General features: G+C 43.1%; 1 protein-coding gene across 1 annotated transcript in view; it reads left to right on the forward strand.

The window, feature by feature from the left end:
- The first annotated feature begins 265 nt into the window (after nucleotides 1–265).
- Nucleotides 266–24,715, forward strand: part of EVL (Enah/Vasp-like) — a 213,900-nt gene continuing 189,450 nt past the window's right edge. Inside the window, exon 1 of the mRNA XM_024196456.3 lies at nucleotides 266–679. Within this exon, the coding sequence (XP_024052224.1) occupies nucleotides 675–679 (5 nt within the window). The 5' untranslated portion in view covers nucleotides 266–674. The remainder of the gene's footprint in view (nucleotides 680–24,715) is intronic.

The raw sequence follows: 24,715 nt of genomic DNA on the forward strand, positions 1-24,715 counted from the left end.
GTGTGTGTGTTGTGCCTGTATGTATACTGTGTTGTATGCATGTCTGTGCATGTGCTCTGCGGGCACTGTTCTCTGCATTACGTGGGAGGTGCATAAACACACTGTGTACGCCTGTGTGCACATGTGCATGACTGTGTGCTCGGTGCGCGTTAGCTGCATGTGTGTGCACTGCGTGTGTGTCTGGGTTGGCTGGTAGTGCATGCAGTGGGCTGGCTGCCGTGGGAAAAGCCGAGCTCCCAGCGGCAGCAGCAGGAGCGGGGCTGGCTGCAGGCTGGCGGAAGTGTTTGTCAGCAGCAGTGGGCAGCAGAGCTCCGCTGGCTTTGTGTTTGTTTCCTCTCTCACACGCGCCCAGGGAGCGGGGAAGATGGCAGGGCCCCGGGAACAGCTGTCAGCCGCCGAGGACCAGCTCCACAGCTAGCGCCATTGACGCTGGAAGATGCGATTGCAGGGGCCGCGGGGTGAGAGCAGGAGCCCAGCGAGGCGAGTGAGCCCCGGAACAGCAGGGAGCCCCAGCCCCGCTTCTTGCAGCAGATGCGGCAGCCTCCGCGCTTCCCTGGCGTGCACCGCGTTCGGGGGGGTCCGACATTAATCACCCGGCCGCGGCTCGCCGAGCCGGACTCGCAGACCAACTTCCCCGGGGACGGACAGCGCGAGTCCCCTGACCTGCAGGGAAGATGAGGTGAGTGGGGCCGGGGGGAGGCGACGGATCCCCCCTCCCCACACCCCGCCCAGCGGGACCCAGCAGCGGGCTGGCTTGGGGAGGCAGCTCGGGGGCGGCTGATCGCCATGGCAGGAGCGTCCCATCTGGCGTCCGATCCTCCCACGGGCGGCCGGGGGGAGAACCCGTGCGCCCGGCTGCAGCCCCGCCTCTGCCCGGCTGGGTGGCTGCTCGGGTAGCTCCCCCCAGCTCGGTTGCCAGGCGTGTGTTTCCCGGGGGCCGCGTGTCCCCGGCCCCGCTGCCATGGCTGCTGCCGCCTGGTTCCTCCCACCTGGCTGGGCTGCGCGCGTATCCCCGGGGGGGCTCGCCTGGGCTCGGCCCCCCTCGCCCTGCCCGGGCACGCCGGGCTGCGAGCTCCGTTCCCCGCCCCCGGACACGCACCTGGCTCGCTGCGCGGCGGGGGAGGCTGTCGGCTCAGGGGTGGGGGCAGACGTGCTGCCGGATCCACGCGGGTCATTCATTCGCCTGTGATTCATGAAAGCGGGTGACTGGCGAGGTTGCCGGGGTGGAGGCTGGATCTGTGTGCTGGGGCGCTTGGAGCAGGGCAAGAATAATGGGGGGGGGGTCCTGGATCCTCCCCATCCTCACTCCGACAGCCCCACCCCAGGGTGTAACACAGTTGCTCTCACTCGCACTGCACTTACTTGGCTCAGTGTTTGTGCAGGGGGAGGGGACCCCTCGAGACCCCCCCCCCCACCGAATTTGGGGGGGATTTCCAGTGGGCGACTTTGTTTGTTTGTTTGTTAGTTAGCTGTCTCGCAAGGACTGGTGTAACTTGCTGCCCTTTGGGGGAAGCGGGGGGGTTTCCTGCACAGGGGGAGGAGGTTAAGCAGCGCTGCGCCTCCTTGTCCTTCCCCGGATGGATAATACTAGTGGGTGGTGACATCTTTGGCATGTTTGACTGTCATTACTTTAAATCCGTAGGACAGATTATGTCAGTGGTTATAAAAGGCTGCAGGCGGGTTTGAAAATAGTGCAGCAGCACAGAGCCGGGAATCTCCAACGCTGATGTTTGGGTAGCACACTCCAGCTTCTGCCGAGGCTCATCTTCCCTTGCCCTCTGGGCTGCAGGCCAGCGTGTAAGATTGTAAAAGAGCTTCAGGGAAGCAGAGAAAGTGCACCCTTGACAGATTCCAGCGTAGATCCTTCCTGATCATGCAGAGACCTCCCTCTAGCAGTGGGAGCTGGCCAGATTGCTGTAGGTTTTTCCAGGGCAGTTGGGCTATCGTGACTCTTAGGAGCAGAGAACATAGATTTCATGTAATCAGAACAGAGCTGGAAGGAAGAGGAGGTCATCTATTTCTAGACCGTAATTCCTCCCTCCCCCCCAGCAGTGCAGGAGTTCAGTCTCCTTGTAAATGTCTCAAAGCAATGTGTCTTCCACTGTTTTCCCCATCCCACGGTATAATACTGTTGATTCCTTCTGCTTCATCATCTCCTCTGTTTAATAAAGCACTCTGGCTTGCCTCAGGAATGGGAATCACAATCAAAGACCAAATTGTCTTCTGTTCTGTGTCTTTGGTGACTTTTGTATTGCTCATAAGAAAGACACTAGAATTTTAAAAACTTTCCCCATAGGGCACTCATTATATGCAGCTATGTCATGCTTCAAATAGTCTCTTTAAAACTATTTTTTTTCTTTGGAGAGAAATTTGTTTTGCTTTCTTAAGTGGGTAAGTTTGTTTGTATTTTGAAAGGTGTCCATTGTTGACTCTTTTGGATACAATCATATTTTAATAGCTACCATGGAGATTAGTATAAATACTGAATTGGTTAAATCAGATACACCTCTACCCTGATATAATGCGACCCGATATAACACGAATTCGGATATAACGCAGTAAAGCAGCGCTCCGGCGGATCAAAGCAAGTTCGTTATAACGCGGTTTCATCTATAACACGGTAAGATTTTTTTTTTTTTTTTTGGCTCCCGAGGACAGCATTATATCGGAGTAGAGGTGTATATACACATTTACTGGCAGGTTCTATCTAACTTATTTTATTCTTCCCTGCTCAGAAGGCAGAGAAAACCCACTTAAATACATTTTGAGTATAAAATTCTCCTCCTATAAATGTAGGTTGTATTACTCCAAGAGATCCTGGCAGACTCTGCAATCATTTAATAAAAACCTTCAAGAATTTTTCTATACGTGTATTTTTATTTATATTGCTTTTCAGTGGTGAATAGATTACAATACCTTTATTTGCACTGAAATGAAATGTTTCTCAGTTTGAAGTAAAAACTTGACTGTATATTTTAATTTTTCCTTTGTGTCCTCAGTTTTGTCTCATTCCAAAGAGATAAGCTAGAACGTAACATATGAATAGTGAGCATGCATATATCATGGCTTACCTATTTATAATTTGTTTTCTCACTGTCTGATAAAAGTGCTTTGAAATCCTCCAAAGATAGATGCTATATAAGTGCAAAGTATTATTATTACTTATTCAGTACTTAAACGTGCAGAAATATTACCTCCCACTCTACAATGAATATTGCTAGTTTTTTTAATAGCAGATTTTATTTACTTTTGCAAGCTTCATGCAGTTATATCATTTTACAGAAATACATCTATAAACATAATCTTTTCATGTTCTGGCAATCTTTGTATAGTTTCCTCCCTATTCGTTAATCTTCAGTATGGCTTATAAAACACCTCCTTGTGTTTGAGAGGCAGCCACAATAGAAATACCTGGAGCCGGCCATAGTATTTTGGGGTGGGTCTGTGGAACAATTTTTCCCCTTTGCCCACCCAAGTAGCTAACTTATGTCCACCTCGATCATACCACTGTACACATGGCTACATGTTATACACCAGTTGAGAGGGCTAGACCTCAACCTATGTAATCGGGTTTTATCCAAAAATGGGTACTGAGAAGCTGCACCTCCTTATTAACAGTGAGGGTGATTTAGCCATTGGAACAAACTACTGAGGGAAGTGATAAACTTTACATCTCTCGAAGTCCTCAAAACAAGACTGGATGCCTTTCTGGAAGACGTGTGCTTGACTAAAGTATATTAGCTTCAATATGGAGGTAACTGGGTGAAATTCTATCGCCTGTATTAGACAGGAGGTCAGACTAGATGATCTAATGGGTCTCTTCTGGCCTTAAAATCTATGAATCTCTCTAGACTTCTGTTGCAGAAGTGGTGCCGGCTTGTGCTGAGTTGCCTACTTAAAAATCCCAGGAAGATGCCATATCTAGGTATAGAGCTTTGTGTTTTTCACCAAAGTGAAATAAAACAAATGGACGTACATAACAAAAACTCACCCTGCAGTGATGGCTCCTGGTCACAGGGCCATTCACATGTGTCCTGGCCACCCCCTTGTCATGATGGAGGGGCAGCGGGGCCAAATTTGAGCGAGCAGCATTGCAACCTGATGACAGAAGTCTCAGTCCCTCCCCACCCCTGGTTCTCCCACCCCTGCCAGGGGCAAGATCCAACCCTTCCCTCTCCTCCTCCCCCAGGGCATCCTGTGCTCTGGGGCAGAACCCAGCCCCTCCGCCCCCATGATGAAAAAGAGAAAACAATAACATGAAATTCCTAAAAATAAAACAAAAAATTATCCCCCCTCCCCCCCCGCCAAAATCACCGGGCTCTATCTATGTGCATCCCTAATGTGAAGGGATGAAACCAACCTACTGCCCTGGGACAAACGGAACCAAATATGCATATAGTAACCATGTACAGTAGTAAGAGTGTGCATCATGAGCTTTTTAATCCAATAGTTTTGATTGAAGATTTACCTGAGCGAAGTCTTGACATTGTTGCAATAAACCCAGCATTTCAATTATCTTATTGCCCTCTCATTTCTACTCATTTAGCAGTTCATGTGGCAGCATATATATAGTTGCCAGCACTTTTAGTCTGATGTAAAGAGAGCTGTATATGCAGCTTAGTTTTAATGTTTGCTTTATTTATTTGCTGTAAATTCCTTTGTTTTGCCCACATAACAATCAGGATTATAATCACAGAAAAGGAGAGTGTGCTGGTTTTTGTATATCATCTTGTTTTTTAATTGCCTTATTTGATCAGACCAACAGGTCCATCTAGTCCAGTATCTTGTCTCTGTCAGTGGCTAGTACCATGTGCTTCAGAGGAAGGAGCAAAAAAACCCCAAATGGGTAATCGTGTAACAACCTGCCTGTAGAGGAAGTTTCTTCTGTCCCTATCGGTTAGTAATTGACTTAACCCCTGAAGCAGGAGTTTGTAGCCTTTCCAAACTTTGTTTTAATCCTATCTACTGTAACTGTGGTGTTCTCATTGTCTATATAAATGTCCCTTTGTTTTTTAGTCCTGCTAAGGTTTTTGCTTCAATGATACCTTTTGATAAATGAGTTCCACAGGCTAATTACGAGGGAGAGCGGGTGGTAAGCAGTAGAATTTCCTTTTTATTAGTTTTAGATTTGCTGCCTTACAGTTTATTGGAATATTCTTTTATTAAGAGTAAGGATGAGCAAAAGAGTCTGTTATGCCTTTTCTATACTGATTCTTCTTTTTCATCTCTTCTCTAAACTGAGAAGACTGGAAGTATTTAATCTCTCTTCACATGGAGTTGTTCTCCCCCCCCCCCATACTGCTAATTATTTACATCACTTGTCTCTGAAATCCTATTTCTGCTATATCCTTTTTTGAGAGAGCATGTCCAGAACTGAACACCCGTCCAAGTGAGGGTATACCACTGATGTACATGCTGCCATTATCATATTTCATTCCATTCCTTACGCACTGTAGCGTTTTGTTTGTTTTTTTTGACTGATGCTGCTTACTGTGCAGTGGTTTTAATAGAGCTGCCCATGGCTTATTCAGAGTTGTTAGTTAATGTAGATTGTATCAATGGTTAAAATTATTCCTTCCGTTGTTCATTGCTCTCCCATCATGATGTTACCTGTTGACCTGGCTTTATTCGGTCCCTCTGGAGTTCCTCACAGTTTTTTCCAGTTCTGACTAACTTAAATAATGTTGTGCAGAATTTACCACTTCCCTGCTATAACCTTTTCCAGACCATGAATGAACATGTTAAACAACACTGGCCCTGGCACAGAATCTTGGCACACCTCACAGTTAATAGTGCGCCATAATGAAATTTGACTATTTACTTCTCTTCTGTGGTTTTCTGCCTTTTAGTTTCTGTTCCATGACTTTACAGTACCTCTCTCCCTTAGGGCTGGTCTACACTGGGGGGCGGGGGGGGGAATCGATCCAAGATACGCAACTTCAGCTACACGAATAGCGTAGCTGAAGTCCAAGTATCTTGGATCGAATTACCTGGGGTCCACACGGCGCGGGATCGACGGCCGCGGCTCCCCCGTCGACTGCGCTACCGCCGGTCGCTCTGGTGGCGTTCCGGAGTCGACAGTGAGCACGTTCGGGGATCGATATATCGCGTCTTAACGAGACGCGATATATCGATCCCGGATAAATCGATCACTACCCGCCGATACGGCGGGTAGTGAAGACGTACCCTTAGTGATATTTAATTTTCCTTAATAGCCTCTTGTGAGGCACCTTGTCAAGGGAAAGTAAATTTTATCAACCCGCTCTCCATTATTCCCTACTTAATTGACATGCTCAAAGAATTCTAGTAGCCTAGAGAGACATGGTTCTCCTTTGCAGAAACTCTGCTGATTAGTCCGTATCCCATCATGATCACCTAGGTGTATTATAATTCTATTTTTAGTTTATTGCTTCAACTGGTTTTCTGGCTAGTGAAATAGGTTTCACTGGTTTTGTCATTACTAGAATCACTCCCTGGTGGTCTAGCAGACTGATTCTTTTGCAGGTTTCCTGCTTCTGATCTACTTAAGGGATTTCTCATTGTTCGTCCTTGTATCTTTGACTATTTTTTCTTCAATTTCTACCTTGGCTCTCCAAATTTCCATCTTGCACCTTGCCCATCGTAGCTGATGCTCCTTTCTATTCTCTTCATTAGGGTTAGATTTCCATTTTTGAAAGGATATTTGTTTGGCTCAAATAACCTCTTGAACCTTGCCATCTAGCTATTTTGCCATTTCTTACCACCTTGCTTGCTGCTCTTGGTACTCTTTCTGTGCGCTGGCCATTGCGTGTGATAAACCGTATTGAACCTCCTTTTTGTTTTAGGTTTGAAGTATTGAGGGAATTTATTAAGCTCCTTCCAAATTAAATAGATTTTCCTTATTGTTGAGCCCACAAATTAAATTAATTAACTCAAGTATAGATTTCTTGTATTGAGGCGATCCTAGTAACAACCTCATGTTTCCTTCCTGAATTGGGACCTGAAGATAAATGTTCAGCTCTCCAATCTGCTGTTTTATTTCCTTTGATCAGAGCTCTAGAAAATTTAGTTTGTACCTCGGTGTCAGTCTTCATCGATGTAGATCTGATTTCCATAGTCTACACTCATTTAAGCATTGGCTTTATTCCTGTAGAAGTAGTTTGAGTTTTAAAAGATGTCCTATATCTTCTTTGCAATCATTTCAGAGCTGCCAGTGATCCATAAATCTTCTCTCTTATCCACCCCAAACCTTGGATCTCAAGGGTACTGAGGTAAGGTTGAAGTAACTGCCATAACTTCTTTGTGTGGGCTGGCACAGTTGGGTAAATAAATACTTCTTGTCCTTACTCTTACCCCTAGGCAGATTTCATCAGCGGAAATCCAAGGCTTCCATTTCGTCTGCTCTTCTGATCTAATGCGTAATAATGAGGGCAGTTGCTATCTCCACTGTAACTCAGAGCTCTACAGAGATGTCTAAGCTATTCATTGACAAAGCTCCCCTCCTCTGCTCCCTTGCTGAAGTTTTAGAGAGTTGCATACTAATAAAAGCGCAGCTCTCATAGGAACAGAGGCATGACCTAGTGATCGGAGTCAGGCTGTGTAAAATTGCAAACATTTCAGTTTTTTATGAGAGACAATTTTGCCACCACCAGATTTTTCACAATGGAGTGTTCACATGAAAATGCAAACATTCCGATTTGTATAGCTTGAGTCTCAAAAATCGATCTTGACCCATATGAAATTTTGAAATTCAAAATTAGGAAAACAGTAAAGTTTTTCCAAAGAGGGATGAAGAGGCAAACCCTCCGTCAAAATAACCCTGCAAACCCCCTGCCAGCAAAATGACCCCACAAGCAAAAAAGTCAATGTGTCAATGTTCCACTGTGGTTGACTGAAATCATAACAAATTGCAAAGCTTTCAAATTTCACTGACTATTTCATGCCACCCTGATCTGAGACGAGGCTGGGGAGGCAGGAGCTCATGAGTTCTGGTCCCAGTCCTGACGCTGACTGTATATGTTCACTACACAGTCTGTCTTCACTTTGGTTGCTTGGATGCTGGCCCAAAGCCTTCTCTTGTCCACTCACACAGCCCTCTACCCTAAGTGTAGTGGTGCTTTCCACCAGGGCTAGCTGGCCCAGCTGGGAGTATTGGTTAGAGTTCAGGTGCTGCTTTCACGCAGGCCACCCGCTATGCAGTGAAGACGTAAGCTAAATCACTTGAATGTTGATAGACTTCCAGTACTTTCCCACCGTTTATTTGGAAATAATGCTGCTCCGCTTGTTGCAGCACCCAGAACCATGGGATACGCCCCCAGAAATCCTAGCAACACACCCAGGGGAGTGTGGCACCTGTGAGGACACCGTAACTTGGGTATGGCTTTCCATTGTGGCTGTTCACACCCAGGCTAGGCTAACCCAGGCATTCAGACCCGAATGCTGATCACCTGGATTAACTTTGTAGTGAAGACATACAGACTCATGGTGTTCTGCAGCAATTTAATCATTAACTACTTCGGCTCCACTACCCTATTTGCAGAATGAGGATGATAGTACCTACCTGATGAGGTGTTAAGATATATTAGTTAGGTTCCAATCCAACAAAGTATTGAAGCATGTGTTTAATTTCAAGCACACAAGTAATCCCATTGAAGTGTTTATTTGCTTTGCTAGAGCGGAACCTCAGTATTTGTGAAGCACTTTGAGGATGAAAAGATACAAATGCTAAGTATTCTAATATGTATTCCCTGTACTCCATGCACCTCTCTCCCTATGTGTCCTTCCTTCTCCCATGTGCTCGTCTCTCCCTCCTCATCAATGCCTCTATTCCTCTCTTTCCCTGACTCTCATGCATCTGTTAACTACCCCACTGCTGCTCCAATAATAAACATAATAGAGAATGAAAGGAAACTCAGGGTATATTTACACTTGAGTTGGGAGATGTGATTCCCAGCTCACACAGACATACCTGTGCTAGCTCTTATTAGCTTGTTAAAAATAGTAGCTTAACCAGAATTAACGTGGGTACTAGTGCACTAAAAATAGTAGGGTAGCCAAGGAGGTGGCTCAGGCTAGCCCCCCAGAATAAGTACCCACCTGGACCCCTGGATACATAGGTGGCTAGCCCGAGCTGCTGCTCAGGCTACCCTACTTGTTTTTAGCATGCTAATAGGAGCAGAGCTAGCACAGGTTGCCTTAAATACCTTTTAATGGTGTGCTCTCCCCTTTTCCCTCTTCCCCTTTTTTTTAATTGTTGGGCAATAACAGCGCTCCCTGTGTGTGCATGTGTGTATAGCAACTAGGACAATTGGGCCCCGATCCTGATGGGACCTTTGGGAGCTGCCACAAAATACAGTATAAATAAATAAAAGTGCAAATACTGTATCTGATACAGTAATAAGTGGGTTTTTTGTTCAGTTGGTTAATATCTGTTTCGGTAAGTAGGAACTTTAGCACAGACTAAAACTATCTAATAATGTAATGGAGTAATTTTAGTAACCTACTGTAATTTTACTATATTATGAAAGTCGAAAGTTGCAATTTGTTTATATGCTAATCTCTGTTGACTGATGGCATCTGCTGGGTTGATTCAGATGAACTTCTGATCTCAGCAAACATTTTCTTAAGAAACAACAGTTGATGGGCCACTTAATAAGCCGTGCTTGCTTTCCTCATTCAGCTAATCTCATTGTAGCAACAGTAACCCAGTCAAGTAAGTAAAGCAAACAGGACTTGGCCTGTCACAAATGCACCAAATGGTGTATATTTACTTTTTATTTAGCGTTTTATACAGTGGCCTGGATACAGAGTCACTTTTTTTTGCCATATTTGTTGCTGTTGCATCAGCATGGCAAACTTCCCTCGCTTCCCACATGAAACTTTTTCATATGGAGGAAACATCTTAAGGCAGCATTTAAAACAATTCTTTTAATTAAAAAGAAAAAGAAAAAAAAAAAAAAAAAGGAAATTCTGTCATCCAGAGAGCTTGGAGAGCAGAGATGTGTGCAGGTGGCTATAACAGAGTGGAGATGAGTGTCAGATACAGATTAAGAGCCAAGCTGTACCCTAGGATATATGTATAAAACTCCCATTGAAGTCAAAAGGGATTAAGCATATGTACTGGATTCAAGAGCAATATGTACTCAGCCAAATGGGAGAGTGAAGAGGATTTCTGGAGTCTGAATTGCTTGCTAGACTCTAGCCGCATCTGTCACCCTGACCGAGTGCTGGGATGTAAAATATTAAACATGTACAAATACTGCAAAAGTACCTATGAGGGGCGGTACAGAGACACCATGATAGTATATAAGACATCGAATCACCAGCAGCCAAACCAAACCACATCTTTCTCTCATCTCAAGACCTTGCCAGATTTGGGCTCTGGTGGAGTCTGGAGCCTCCTGACCATCCTTGCTGATCTTAACTGCTGCCCCAACGAGGTATAAGATTGGAGGCAGCAATGAGGCTGGCTGATGCCAGGCATTAAGACCCTGATTCTGTGAACACCTACACACACGCTTATGCTTACTAATGTGGGATATTTCATTGAAGTCAATGAGTTCAGCGCATGCTTAAGTGTTTGCAAGATTGGGGCCTAATACAGGAGCTGAAAATACTGTCCTGATCTTAATGTACCTGGATTAAAAAACAAAACAGTAACAAATATTTTCCCCTCTGAATTTTAAAGAACATGACACAGTAAGGGAAATCCTATACTCTAAAGAAAAGAACACAACATTTATTCTATTCCTTCTTTGTGTGCAGCAGTTCTCTCGGCTAATATACAGGACTCACTCTGAATTATATTTTCATGTCGTTCTTAGGTCCTGGCCATACGCTGGTATCAGAACTAATTTCACAATGAGATAAACACATACCCTGCAACGTACACCTTGTTTCTTGTACATCCAGGACATTGCTGCCCAAAGTCAACCTCAGGGGTATATGTGACTACTCCTGTCCCAAGGTCCTTGGAATGTAATTGTTTGTTGTTTATACTGCATCTTGGGTATGTGTGGTGCTTTGCAAGGTGTTCTGAGAGGATTACAATCTGGAATTAGAGCAAAATCATAACAAAGGGACAAAATATCAGGAGCAGTAAATGAAAGGAGCTGGATATGTCCCTTGCGAGATGATGTTTCTTGCAGTGAATAAGAAACAAAAGGTTGCATCGTGGATTTCTAATTAGTTGCTTTTAAAATATATAATATAGATTTAAGGAAGGAACTAGCTGTGGTACAGTGGAGACTGAGAGTCACTAGGCCTGACAGAAGTGAATGAGGAGGGGTGTCAGGACCAGGCAATGTGCGATCTGACCTAGTGGTCACAGCATGAGTCAGGCCAGGTCCGATAGCAGGAGGTCAGAGTCCAAGACAGGCCAGAGGGTAAACAAGGTCAGGTGTCAGGAGGCAGGCAGGGTCAGGTTACCAGGAGATCAGCAGCAGGCAGTAGGAGCCGGTATCTCAGGGGGAATAGCTCAAAGCAGGGAGAACCCAGTTGCATGGACAACTTCCTGTGCTTGGTTCACAGCTTCTAAACGCATCCGGATGCCCAGCATTCTGCTAATCAGTTTCCAGGACTGGGGTCCTCTGTCAGAGTTCAGCGCCTATTCTGATGACAGTTAGCAGGTCACTGGGTGGCAAGTTGGAGCTTATAGCTCCAAAGAACCCTGTGCAAAGCCAGACCAACACAACTGAGGAGGAGTAGGGTGGGGGCAGGGAAGGGGGGGGGGGAATGGCCTGATTCTGGGCCAGCTTCAAGACTGCTCCAAGTTACCCCAGCTATAGGGGAGCTGTTTCACTGGCTGAGGATGAGAAGCACAGCTGGGGTCATGGATCTGTCCTAAGTTCAAGTCACCTAGATTTGTTTCTTGACAAAGAAGTGCTTGAAATGTGTCATGAGAAACAGGAAGGTGGAATTAAGAGACACCAAAATAGGTTGCTAGTGTTGAGCCAGGTGGCCTTTCCCTTGTCCTAAAGCAGGGGTAGTCAATTATTTTTATCAAGGTTGAAATTTCTTAATCAAAGCATAGTCAAGGTCCAGACTCCAGAAAAAATAAGTAAATAAAAAGATTTTAAGAGTCCATTCAAAAGCGTCTTGTGGTCCGCCTATTGACTACCCCTGTCCTAAAGTTTCTTATTTTTTGTGTATTGATTTCAGTGGTGCAGTCATGAGACATAAAAATATAATCTGTGTTTTTGACTCTACTATATTTCTCTTCACACTGGCTCTCTTAAGATACTAAAAGGGCAAAAGCCAAAGGGATTGGATTTCTCCTAATTATTGGTCTTCCAGCCTAACCACAGAAAGTCAGTGCTTTTCTGAATCATTTATCATGTGGAAGGGCACAGAGGACCATTTTCTGACCTTACACCCTATGAAATCCCATTGACTTCAGGATATAAATCAGGGCAAAACTTTGACCCGTTGTCTCTGAATTAGTGGAGTGACACACCAGTAATTTCAAAAAATGCAGATTAGTAGATTAAACTTTTGACAAGAATGAGGCAGGGTCCTAAACTTTGCTTTTTGATTTAATTAAAAGTTCAGATCTAAACTTTACAATTTCCATCCACTCAATGTAAATAAGACTTGCTTGTTTTTCTGTCCTGAGCTGATAAACAAAAACTATTGGCAGAATTGTAAAACCAAATATAATTACAAGTCTTTGCTAGAGACCCAAAAAAAGAAGGAAAAATCCAGCAACCCATTGTTTAGAAATTGTATAATGTGAAAGCTTGTGAGCGTTACAGAAATAGCACAGGAGAAAGTTTCAGAACTAGACATTGAACTGGAGAAGATGGAAACAAGCTCACAAAGGGAATAAATACATATTGTGACATACCTCAAACGATGAAGCACCTATGTTGAAAGGTCTGCAATATGAATACTATTATTCAGTTTAGCATCATGCAGTTAGTCAGTAACTCAGTCTGAAATCTGTGTTGAATACTGGTTGTGTTATTGATGGATTTTTAATACTGCTTCCATTCTGGAAGGAGGGAACATGGAATGAATTGTTCCTAGTGCTTAGGGCTCAAGGCCTAAATTTTCAAAAGGAGCTAGTGATTTTTGGGTAACATCAATTTTTAGGTGCCCACTTGAGACACTACCAGGTCACAGATTGTTTTGAGTAGATAAAGTCCTTTGTAATAATTGCTGGAAAGCCACAGATCTTGGCTCCACTCCCAGGCTATGTATTCTGCTGATGTTTCATCAGGTGATGGAAACCTTTCTGCCACTGCTTGTATGGGCACCAGTGAGAAAAGCCAGTCATTGTAGATGCTATATACAAATATGTCCCAGATGCTTTATAGAAACACTCTAGCAGTAAGGTCAAACTCTGGCATATGTGATCAATGAATATTTATTTAATTACTAATTTTAATTCAGCGATCAGATCGATTAACTAATATGAAGGGGGTCAGATGTATAGACATACAAGACTTCCAAGCTCAGGTGTACACCCTCCATAGCCGCTTGGGCATCTTGTCCTTGATATGAGTCTGTTCTTTCAGTCTCCATTTCTTGTTAGCAAAGTGTGTGGCCGCAGATTCAATTAAGGCCTGATCCTGTGAACTTTCTGTGAGCAGAACTTCCATTCACTGCCGTGGTCATTCCTCACACGGGGATGGTATGGGAAGAGCCCAGTCCTGCTAACTCAAAGTGTGAGGATCCTGCTTTGACTATACAAGCAAATGAGAGCAGAAGATTCCCTGAAAAAGCTGCTTAGAGATAAAAGAATGAGGAGTACTTGTGGCACCTTAGAGAGTAACATAAGCTTTTGTGGGCTAAAACCCACTTCATCGGATGTCATTAGCTACTAGAGGTCATAGTCCAAATATGACTCTCTCTTGGAAGCATGGCCTACGCCTCCATGTCAGTGAGGTGGGGTTGGAGTGTTGGGTCAAATTTGAGTTCCCTGAGGCCAGAGCGAAGAAATGTGATGGATCTGAATTGCAGTTCGACTCCCACAGATGGTACTTGCATAGGAAGGAAGTTTTTTAGAGATTCATGCCCTAAATATGATGATGTGCATTTATTTTGTGTCCATATTTTTGCATGCAGGACAAAATCTCAATGAAACTGAGTACCATAGGACAAATGTGTAAAGTACATTAGGAGGACCCGCTTCTGAACTTGCACCACTGAGAATTGGAAGTGACGCTGTGAAAGTCAGTAGAGGGTAAATAAGGTGAGAATTAGGTTAGAAACTGAATAAATATGAAAAGTGACTTTCACACTTATCTGTAGGAAGTAACCTTTATGTTTTCTTTTTTTTTTCCCCTCTACATCTTCTCCCCCCCCCCCCCCCCCCCATTTAAAAAACCTGGGCAGTTATAGTGCTTTGCACTTTTTTGCTTTAACGTGCAGGATGTTTTCAAATATGGATTAGTAATCTGTTATTTTTTAAAATAGCCATATATTCATCCTTTTCTAGGATTTTTTTCCAGTATGTCATTATAATGTCCCATTAATATCAGCCAGGATATTGAAAATGTTGAAAGACTGAGAAATTAAGATTTTCAATTGCCAGGTCTCTCATTTCTTCAGTAGACTCAAGATGAGTTTTAACAAAGCTGAAAAGCAAGAGAAAAATCACGTAGACAGGGAATTAGCTGAGCCCATAACCTGAACTCAACAGAGCACACCGACCTTGAGTTAGTGTCCAAACCCTACCCTGGCCTGGGGAATGAATTCTTTTGTATCTCCAAACCACTATCAACAAACTTGTTCCTGGGGGTTTCTCCAGGATTTCCTTTGTCCTAGTTTCCTTTAGCCCAGTGGTGTCAAATATCTGTCCTGCATGTAGCACACCTGGGCTACACCGAGTCAATAGAATCTAAGGTTTCATTTGGTGAAAAAAAAGGCAGTTTCTAACCATCATGGTTGGAAAGATACTCTTCCAAATTTGAAGGCTGTATAACTCGGTGTAGTGATGTCTTCCTGAGTGTGCAGAGAGCCTGAAACAATGGCAGTGTATTGCAGCTAATTGCTGTCCCAGACCCATAGGCAACAAAATCTAAGACAGCAGGGACTCCGGGTACCATACCAGTTCCAGACAACCCCAAACCTGTCATCTACAGAAATAATTATGATTAAAAATTGGAAAAGGTTCTGAGAAGAACTACAAGAATAATTCAAGGTCTGGAAAACATGCCTTACAATGAGAGCTCAATCTGTTTATCTTAACAAATGGCTACATTTAGAAGACTAAACTCTACCGATATAAGCACTTATATCAACACATGCTAGAGATCCACGCTAAGGAGTTGTGCCATTTGAACTATATCTGTTTCTAACAGATTTAATTAAATCTGTTAGAAAGCCAAGCCAAAGAGAAGGTTTAGAGGTGACTTCATGGTCCATAAGTACCCGTACAGGAAGATTTCTGATACTGAAAGGTTTTTCTGTCTAACAGAAAAAAGTGTAACCAGATCCAATGTCTGGAAGTTGAAGCTAGATGAATTCAAACTGGAAATAAAGTGCAATATTTAACCATGAGGGTAGTTAACCATTGAAACACTTTACCAAGGGATGTGGTGGAGTCTCCATCACTTGAAATCTTTAAAACAAGCCTGGATAGCTTTCTAAAAGATAGGAACTAGTTCAGACACAAGTTATGGGCTTGATGCAGGAATTACTGGGTGGAATTCTATATTGTCTGTTGTGCAGGAGGTCAGACCAGGTAGATAAACATAATGATTCCTTCTGCCCTTTTAAAATCAATGCATCAATTAATAATCCTAATTAACTTACATTAATTTAATTAAGTACATTAAACTAATTAATTTACTCTTAGCTGTGATTTCCATACATTACTCATGGCCTGATTCTGTATTGTATTGCTTTCCCTTGATGTATAATCCCTAGCCATGGAATTTAAGTGCATATACCTTCAGAATAGCCACCAGCAGCACTGTTTTGGTCCGCTCCACCCAATACCACAGGCTCCCTTAGCTAGTTTTCATGTTGTTTTTCCTACCTTTTCCCCTTTAACTTCCTTTTATCCTCTATGATGAACTGGTGATTTGCCCTTATGTATACTATATGGATGCGTGCAAAAGAAATGCAAAGATAAATCTGAAACTGGCAGATTTCCCCTTCTCCCCCCGCCCCCCAAGAGTGGTTACTTATTGAACATGGATAATTTTAAAGTATAGAAATGGAAGATTTTCTAATCAAATAGCACCAAGAAAATGCAGTGCCATTTATTTTCCCCTTTATGATTTTATCAATATTAAGGAAAATTTTTATTAAAAAAAGCGTGTGCTATTAAAAAAAAGCGTGTACACACACACACACACACACACACACACACACACACATTTTATAAGTAGAACATGCAAATGTGAAAAATTACAATAAATTTTCTTATGATATTTAATAACATTTTAATAGAAAAATGTTAAATGATAGAATTAGGATTATATTAATTTTTATCCAAAATTATAATTTTGAAAGACTCAATCTGTACAATTGTGGTAATATAAATTGTACATATGATTTAGTTAAGGCCTTCACAAATATGAAGAAAATTATAGAAACATTAGCCTTGACCCTGTAAATATTTATGCACATGCATAATTTTAAATGAGTAGTCCAGTTGGGCACTACTCGCCTGAGTAAAATTGCATCTGTGATGAAGTTTTTGCAGGATCAGGGCCATAAACATGGAGCTTTATTTTGATCTCACACTGGCGTATTTCAGGAGTAAATGAATGGAATCAGTGGAGCTTCACCTTTTTAAAATCAGGGATGAGACATTTGTTAAAATCAAACTACTGTGCTTATCTTTGAAGTATAGTTATCATAGGTTCTGTGGGACACTGGGACAGAGTATGTGTTAGTTCTGTTATCTAGAAAGCAGCTCTGTACTTTTGCATACGAGGGACTTCTCAATAACATCTTAAAGATAAGTTGAAGTTGTATTTATAAGTTATCAAAATGACACCGCAGTCATGGTGTTATTAGAGATGGGTGAGCAAATGTTGAGTAAATAAAGAACTTACCTGAAACTTAGCCCAAAATTTAGCATAGTGCTCCTAATTCCCTTTGAAAATCTCTCCCTAGAGCAGTGGTGTCTGAACTTTTCCTGTCACACCCAACCCTTACCAGTAACGAAATCTGTCTGACACGCCCCCCCCCCCATTACTACACAGTTGGCACAGGAGAGGAGCTTGGGCTGAAGTGGGCCGAACTGGGTATGGGGGAGGAGGTAGGACTAGAGGCAGAGTTGACCTGGGAGCGGAGAGGGAATGAGGGCAGAGCTGGGCTGGGGGTAGAACAGGGGGCGGAGCTGGGCTGGGTGGCGCTGCCTTCCCACTCCCCATGGGGGCTGACTGAAGCCCCACTCTGTGCCCCCTCGAATGTTTTAGGGGAGGTGTGCCCCACAGTTTGGAGACCAGTGCCCTAGAGAGAGGAAATGGTTATCTTTTGGTTTTAATTTTATGTACCTATACACTTCCTGGTATCAACTTGGACTGGAAGAAATGCCAAAATACTGCACAAAAGGCTGGTCTCACCAGCTAGGAGGTTCCAGAAATCTTCTGGGACTTCCACCCCAATTTGATTTGAAACCAGCCTTTGAACTCTACACATCTCACCCCTATTGTAATATCAGCAAACCAGACGTTTATAAACAATATGATTCTTCATTAAGCGATGATGATTAGTAAGACTTTGAAAAGATGTGCTGTTTAAAGTTATCACCTTATATGGAGAGTTGCTCCAAACTTGGCTGTCACCAGAGAATATTTTTGGCTCTGGGACAATTTCCTTTACATGGCTCTTCAGTAAAGAATCTCCAGTGTTTGGATAGTGATGGTTAACAAGAGATGGAACTGTTGTATAGGATTATTTTTGTATGAAGAAGAGAGGATGGAATGCAATAAGTAGGTCAAAAATAGAAACAAATTTTGTTTGGCCAGAAATTATATGTGTAAATCTTATCTGACTTTTAAAAGTGGCCCGTTTCAAGGCAGATTTTTTTTAGCACGTTGAGTTCTGTAGATCTGTTTGCTCGTTCTTTTGTTGTTGAGTGCTTCTAGATTTGTAGCTGTTTAGCAGGATTCTGTAGATGCCACTCTAGGATGGGGACAGAGATCTGATCATATATATTTCTAATTTCCCCCCCATTGCGAACTGGCTCATTGGGAAAAGTTACAGTGGGGAAGGGGGGTGAGGAAAAAATAGAAGAGGCAACTATAATATGGTATGTCTTCACTGCCCAGTTAACCTGGGTTTTAGCCCCAACACTATCGTCCACACAGCCAAACCTCTGGTTTGGAGGTGCTGTAAGCCTGGAAGTATGGATTACAACCATGTCTGTCCTTCACTGGGCCTAGAACAGTGGTCCCCAAACTGTGGGGTGTGCCCCTCTAGGGGGCTGCAGAGAAACCTGCAGGGGGGCATGGTGGGGCATGGGCCAGACCCCACGGTGGGCAGGGAGTGAGTGCCACCCAGTCCTGCTCTGCCCTCAGCTCTGTTCCAGCCCCAGCCCTGCTCCCAGCTGAGGCCCGGGCCTTGTATGCTGACTGCTGCACCGCTCCTGGCCCAGGCTCCCGGGGTGGGGCGGGGCGCTCAGACAGATTACATTACAGGTAAGAAGGGGGCATGACATAAAAAGTTTGGGGATCACTGGCCTAGAATCAGCTCACTTTGCAGTGAGCATGCAGGCTAAATCATTCAAGTGCTGACAGTTTCAAGTCCATCAGTGCCTTCCCACAATCCCCCCCCCAAGTTATCCCTCATATGACTGGGCAAGAATCTTCGAGCGTCTCAGCACAAAGAATTATGGGAGATGCCCCCAAACACACACGGGTGCGTGCAGAGACTGTGAGGACTCGGCAACTTGAGTAGGACTGTGCTGTGGGAATGCTTGCACTTGGTCTAGGCTAATCCAGGTGCTCAGACCCAGGTGCTGATCACTCTCAGCTTAATTGCGCAGTGAAGAGACAGCCTTAGAGGCCAGTAGCAGGCTGGAGAGAGTGACAGGAATGGAAGGACTGAAATAGAGAGGAGCGTGGTGAGTGAGAGAGGAGGACGATGGCATTAGCAGCAGCATTTTGGAATGACTTGAGTAGAGATGGTGGAGAGACTGTGTGGCTAGACTAATCTGAGTGCAGAGCTCCCTGGCCATTTCCTCTCCCACTCATCATGCTGGATGGTGCCCAAGAGAAAGGTGGCCTGTGCTGCCCCATACATGGTAGAATTCTCTAGTGGCTCATTGCACCCTCTCTATGCTGCTCCAGGGTGGATAGAAACTATCCCATTGTACTATGCCAACAGGGAAACCCTTGAGGTTTTCCAGGCAGATTGCTTAGGAAGTCTAGTTTAAGTGATGGAGATGACATGGTCAACTTAATGTGGAAAGCAGTAGCTGTACTGAAGCTAAGTCATGGTACTGTGTGGAAACCGACTCCACAGCCCCTTACTCAGATGTGAAAGTGCTACCACTAGTGCTATACATGGACAATCCCAATAGTAAAACCTAGGTAGATGTGCTTTAGATAGTGTGAGAATGGTGGCCTGTGGTTGAGAAATGGCATCACTGGCAGTTATAGTTACCTTTCTCTGATGGCTTTCGTCCATCATTGCACATCATTGACCGTACACTTCTATGGCTACTAAAGCAATTTGTTTATCATTGATCTAATAATTGACCCCGGGGTTAGGTAGTAGATTAAAATAAACGAATAACCAGGAAAACATGTGCCAGTGGAACCCAGAGAAAATTGTTACATGCTGGAATGTTATGATAACCTTTTGAGAGGCAGCATGGTTGTCTAGATCAAAGTTTCTCAGGCTGTTCAGATTGGTGACATCTTGTTCAAATTCAAAAATGTTTACAACCCATTTACATTTTTTATCATTTTATACTAAATGTATCAATGATAACACTAAGTATGGTATATATCATTTCTTTGTGTGTTACAAGCTGTTGACAGCGAATACTTGACCTTGAAGAGTAAGGGTGTGTGGAGAGTGGGGGAGCAAAATTTTCTTTGCTTTAAAAGGTTTAGAAGAGGTTTTCATCACCTCATGACCTTTCCCCCCCCCCCATTGTCTTTTGTGACCTCCTGGGGGTCATGATCCACAACCACTGGACACTAAAGCAATGAGTGCAAGGATTGGAGTCAGCAAATCCTGATCTTGGCTCTGTCTAATTTGCCGCATAGCCTTGGGCAGATTGTCATCTCTCTGACTTGGTTTCTCCATTTGTTTAAGAACATGTAATAATATCTGCCTCACATAGATGTTATAGGAGTTAAATAATTAATTTTGATTCAGTGCTTTGGACATGGAATGCAAGCATATATACAAGGGCTAAGGTGAACTGCAAAGTGGGGGGGGAAATGGGCTTGTGTCCTTTTCAGTTGCTTGATGATATGTGAAGACAACCTGTTTCTCTGCTTGTTTAATATATTAGAAAATCAGGTCTTGTCTGTGTTGACTACAGACCTACTGACACTGAAAGCTGAGCAGTGGGTGTTTTTTGTGTTTAACATGCATTTAACTCCAAGGCTTAATGTGCAGCTGTGAGACATGATGCCTCTCTTACCTAATGTGTGTGAATTGATGATAGTACATAGCAGACTTCCACCTTTCCTTTCAAAGAACACTGGGACAGAGGAGACTTGGAAATCCTGCTATGTATAAGGTTTTTTAAAAAAAAAAAAAAGAAGAAGAAGAAGAATCAAAAAGGAAAACCAACGCAATTTAAAAAGAAACCATTTGTAGGTCACTCCGTAGTTGTACATCATTTTTTTGCCATGTGATGTCATGGGGCTGCTGCCACATGTTTTTGATACCTGACTCTGAAAGCAGAGGCCCTTGCTGAAGCTCTGCAAAGAAGTTTATAGTGCTGGCAAAACCCCACATCCATTTCCTCTGGTGACCTCTTTCAGAGCGTGTGCTCCTGATCCCATGGATATTCAGGAAAACAAATTCCTGAGCTACCTCCGGTATCTTAAAATTATAATCATGGCCATCAGTGACCCAGAAGTTCTTTTGTAGGAGAGAAGGATGAAGTCTCAATGTTGTATCCTAATAACACTGAAATTCTTCTGCCTTTCCCTGAGTTGTAGAGTGCCCTTTGCACATGTGCACTGTGGCAGGTACAAAATTCTAAGGGCCAGATTTTGTGTGTGTGGGGACAGGAGGGTAGGTACAGAACTTCCCCCCGCATCCTTGTGCTCTCATACCACTCAGGGAGCACAGCTGCTGTTTTCTCCATGTATTTGCTCTCTATAAATACACCAGAGGGATAATCATATCTCCCTTCATCCTTCTTTTGTTTAGGCTAAATAAGACAAGCTCTTTAGGCCTCCTCTCATAAGGTAGGTTTTCCATTACTCGTATCATCCTAATAGACCTTTTCTGCACCTGTTCCAGTTTGAATTCATCTTTCTTAAACATGGGAAACCAGAATTGCACATAGTATTCCAGATTAGGTCTCACCACTGCCTTGTATAATGAACACTTCCCAGTCTCTAGTGAAAGTGCCTCGCCTGATGCATCCTAGGACAGCATTAGCCTTTTTCATGGCGGCATCACATTGGCGGCTCATAGTCATCCAGTGATCAACCAATACACCCAGGACTTTCTCCTCTTCTGTCACTTCAACTGATGGTGCAGCTTATGATCTCTTCCTGTTCATTGGGGAACTCTGGAAGATACAGTGTCTATAGGGTGGTGCAGCTACATAATGCAGGCCAAAACCTAAACAGCATGACGTGTCCCTAAACTTTCAGAGATCCTTTAATGGAGGCATAGTTCTAGTGGTATGAGAGCACTGATTTCGTTTGCCTTCCCACAAAGTTATCTGACCCATACACAGTGCTCAAAGACACTCATCTGTTAGGAGAACTAACTGAAATTAAAACTTCCATTAACTTCCCCCCTAAATATTTTGCTGATAAAAGTGAATGAATACTGGTCTGAAATCTCCAAGACATTGGGTTTTGATGTTGATTTCTAATAAAATAATTCCACAGTGTATTCCTGCCAGGCAATGGCTCTGACACCTTTTGTGTCAGTTATCAGGCAAAAATTATTTTTATTTGTGTTCTGAATATACAGAGCCCAGGAAGTGAGGATGTAGATACCTTAACTAAAGCACTGGGACATCATGTTGAAGGGCAAAACCACCCCAAAACCCAACAGTGTAGTGATTCCAGACCATTTGGAAGGAAAAATAGTATCAAACTTTATATTGGAAAGTTATATACTGCCAGTGGTTTATGATGGATGATTGCTATATACATAGTGGGTGAAATTCACCCTCTTTCACAGAGCTAGTCTAAAGCATAATGCCCCATACCAGTTCCACTTAGAGCCTCAAAATAGGGCTTACATGGGACGTAACTGGCGCATAGGCCTTGTGGTAGAGAAACTTCACCTAACAGATCAAATTGCACTGTCATTTATACCTGTGCAGTCTCATTGACTGACTGCAGTGGAATTGCAGTGGTGTAAATGAAAGCAGAATTAGGCCCTCAGAAGATATTACGTTGTAGTTGAAAAGTGAGCTTTTAAAGTCTTAATTCGCTATGCTGCATCCTACCATGTCATTAAGGAGTTCGCTACTAAATGTTAGGAAGGTTTGTTCTTCTTCCTATGGTTATTCAGGTAGATGCCAAGGAATACATGGTAATATTTTCACAGGGTAAGACTTACCCGTGTCCTGACAACATGCTTGATAATGACACCGAGATTTAATAGGAATTAATATGCTCAGCTGTGTGTGGGAAGTTGCTTAGTTCATGTTGACTGCAACTTTTGACTGCAAACACTCTACCATGTAATTAAATGCTTTAGAAGATCCTCTGGGCCATTTGGTTACTTGAAAACTACTGCAGATATCCAGAGTATTTTTGGTGGCATGTGAATATTCTTCTTTGTATTCATATAACAGTATTCAAATATATATCTAATATTTACCCACTTTTACATGTGCATTTTGAAAGCCAAAAGGTCCACTGAAACTGCGTGGCTACTCTGGGTATCTATTTTATATATTGTTTTAATTTGTGCTGAATATTCATTTGGTGGTGATTATATTGTAATACCAACACCCCCTCCCACCCAAAAAAGCTGGCTTACCTAATGATGGCCAGTTTGAGGGACATTTCTATGGAAACTTGACATCTGTATCAGAGGGGTAGCCGTGTTAGTCTGAATCTGTAAAAAGCAACAAAGGGTCCTGTGGCACCTTCTGTTAGCCTTAAAGGTGCCACAGGACCCTCTGTTGCTTTTGACATCTGTAGTTCATTTTATTTACTCATGTAGGGCCGTCCCTGTCTGCTGTTTAGTATCCTAATAACCTATTTGAAAACTGATCAGAAGAGGTGTAACTACTATAAGATGTTATGGGTGTTTCCTTGTGAATGTTCATGTGGTATAATTCTTAATTGCTAGGACAACTTTTATGCTGTATGAGTCAAATTAAACTTTGCTGCATTAAAAAAGCTGTGGTTTACACACTCTCTCTATCTATCTATCTAGGAATAAATAATACATTACTGCCTTTGATTTCAAATTTATGCTGTCCTGTACCTTTCCTTGGTACGGATTTTATAGTACATTAAATCATTTTCTGTACACAGGCAAAAATCTAGGTCAGGTATACATTTTGAAGATTTTGATCATATACAGTAGTGTTTCAAACAACGTATCTGAAAACAGTGAATCTTGTTAATTTTTGGTTAGGCAATAATGTGAGTGCATTGGTTTCCTCATTACTTTTGACATTCAGAGCAAATGCTTTCTCTCTCTCTCTCTCTCTCTCTCTCTCTCTCACTGTTTTGCCATGTCTTGTCTATTTAAACTGTCAGCTCTTTGGGGCAGGAACCATGTCTGCTATATATTTATACAGCACCCAACACAGTCGGCCTCCAAAACCCCACTTGGTTCTTTGAGCATGACCCTAATGTAAATGATAAAGAATGTAACTTTTTTGTAGTTAACTTTAAGTTTTAATTGATTGTTTAATTAGAATTGAATCAGTTCTGTATTATTGCAGAATCTGATACCACTTAACCCCAGTGGTTAGAAAGACGTTCGGAACTGTGTCCACTCTACTTGGTCTCCCCACCCTCCTTGAAGTATTAAAGCAAAGCAAATGGTTGTGTTGAAAGCATTTCCATTTCAATGCTGTGATGAGTCGCTGCTATGTGCTCATCAGCACCTTGGATCCTGTACAGAGCACCTATTACAGAAAATGGGTGTGCTGTCCAAGCAGCAAGACTGGCCTCAGAGGCGCATAGGCTTGGGACTGATCTCAGGACGTCCACTCCTGTGGTCATCCCTAGGCACTAGATGGATTGCAGGGAGTGAAGCAGTTGATGTTCAGACAAAATCAGAGAGGGGTGAGGGCAGATTTTTGTTGTGCAATTGTGCCTGCTCTGGCATACTTTTAAAGCGTCCTCAGAAGTGCCTCTATGGGACAGGCGAGCTGGAGGAAGGGGAAGCATGCTCATTAATGCGTTGCTGCTATGCAAGCTTTTTCACAAAACAATTGCATTTGCACTGAATATTAACAGTGTTGCCAGACATACTCATGGAACCCCCCGTGGGATTGTGCAGGTGATGGACTTGGGTCCTGTGTGTTTGTAACCTTTTGCCATCAGAGTATTTTTCTCCCCACACGCAGATCCAAGCTTCTTTTGCCAGAATAACCTCCATGCTGGTCAAAATAAAGCCCACAGAATGAAGGAAGTGAGACATTTCTCAG

Source organism: Terrapene carolina, unplaced genomic scaffold, assembly GCF_002925995.2.
Source record: "Terrapene carolina triunguis isolate 2854851 unplaced genomic scaffold, T_m_triunguis-2.0 Scaffold96, whole genome shotgun sequence".
Lineage (NCBI taxonomy): Eukaryota > Metazoa > Chordata > Testudines > Emydidae > Terrapene > Terrapene triunguis.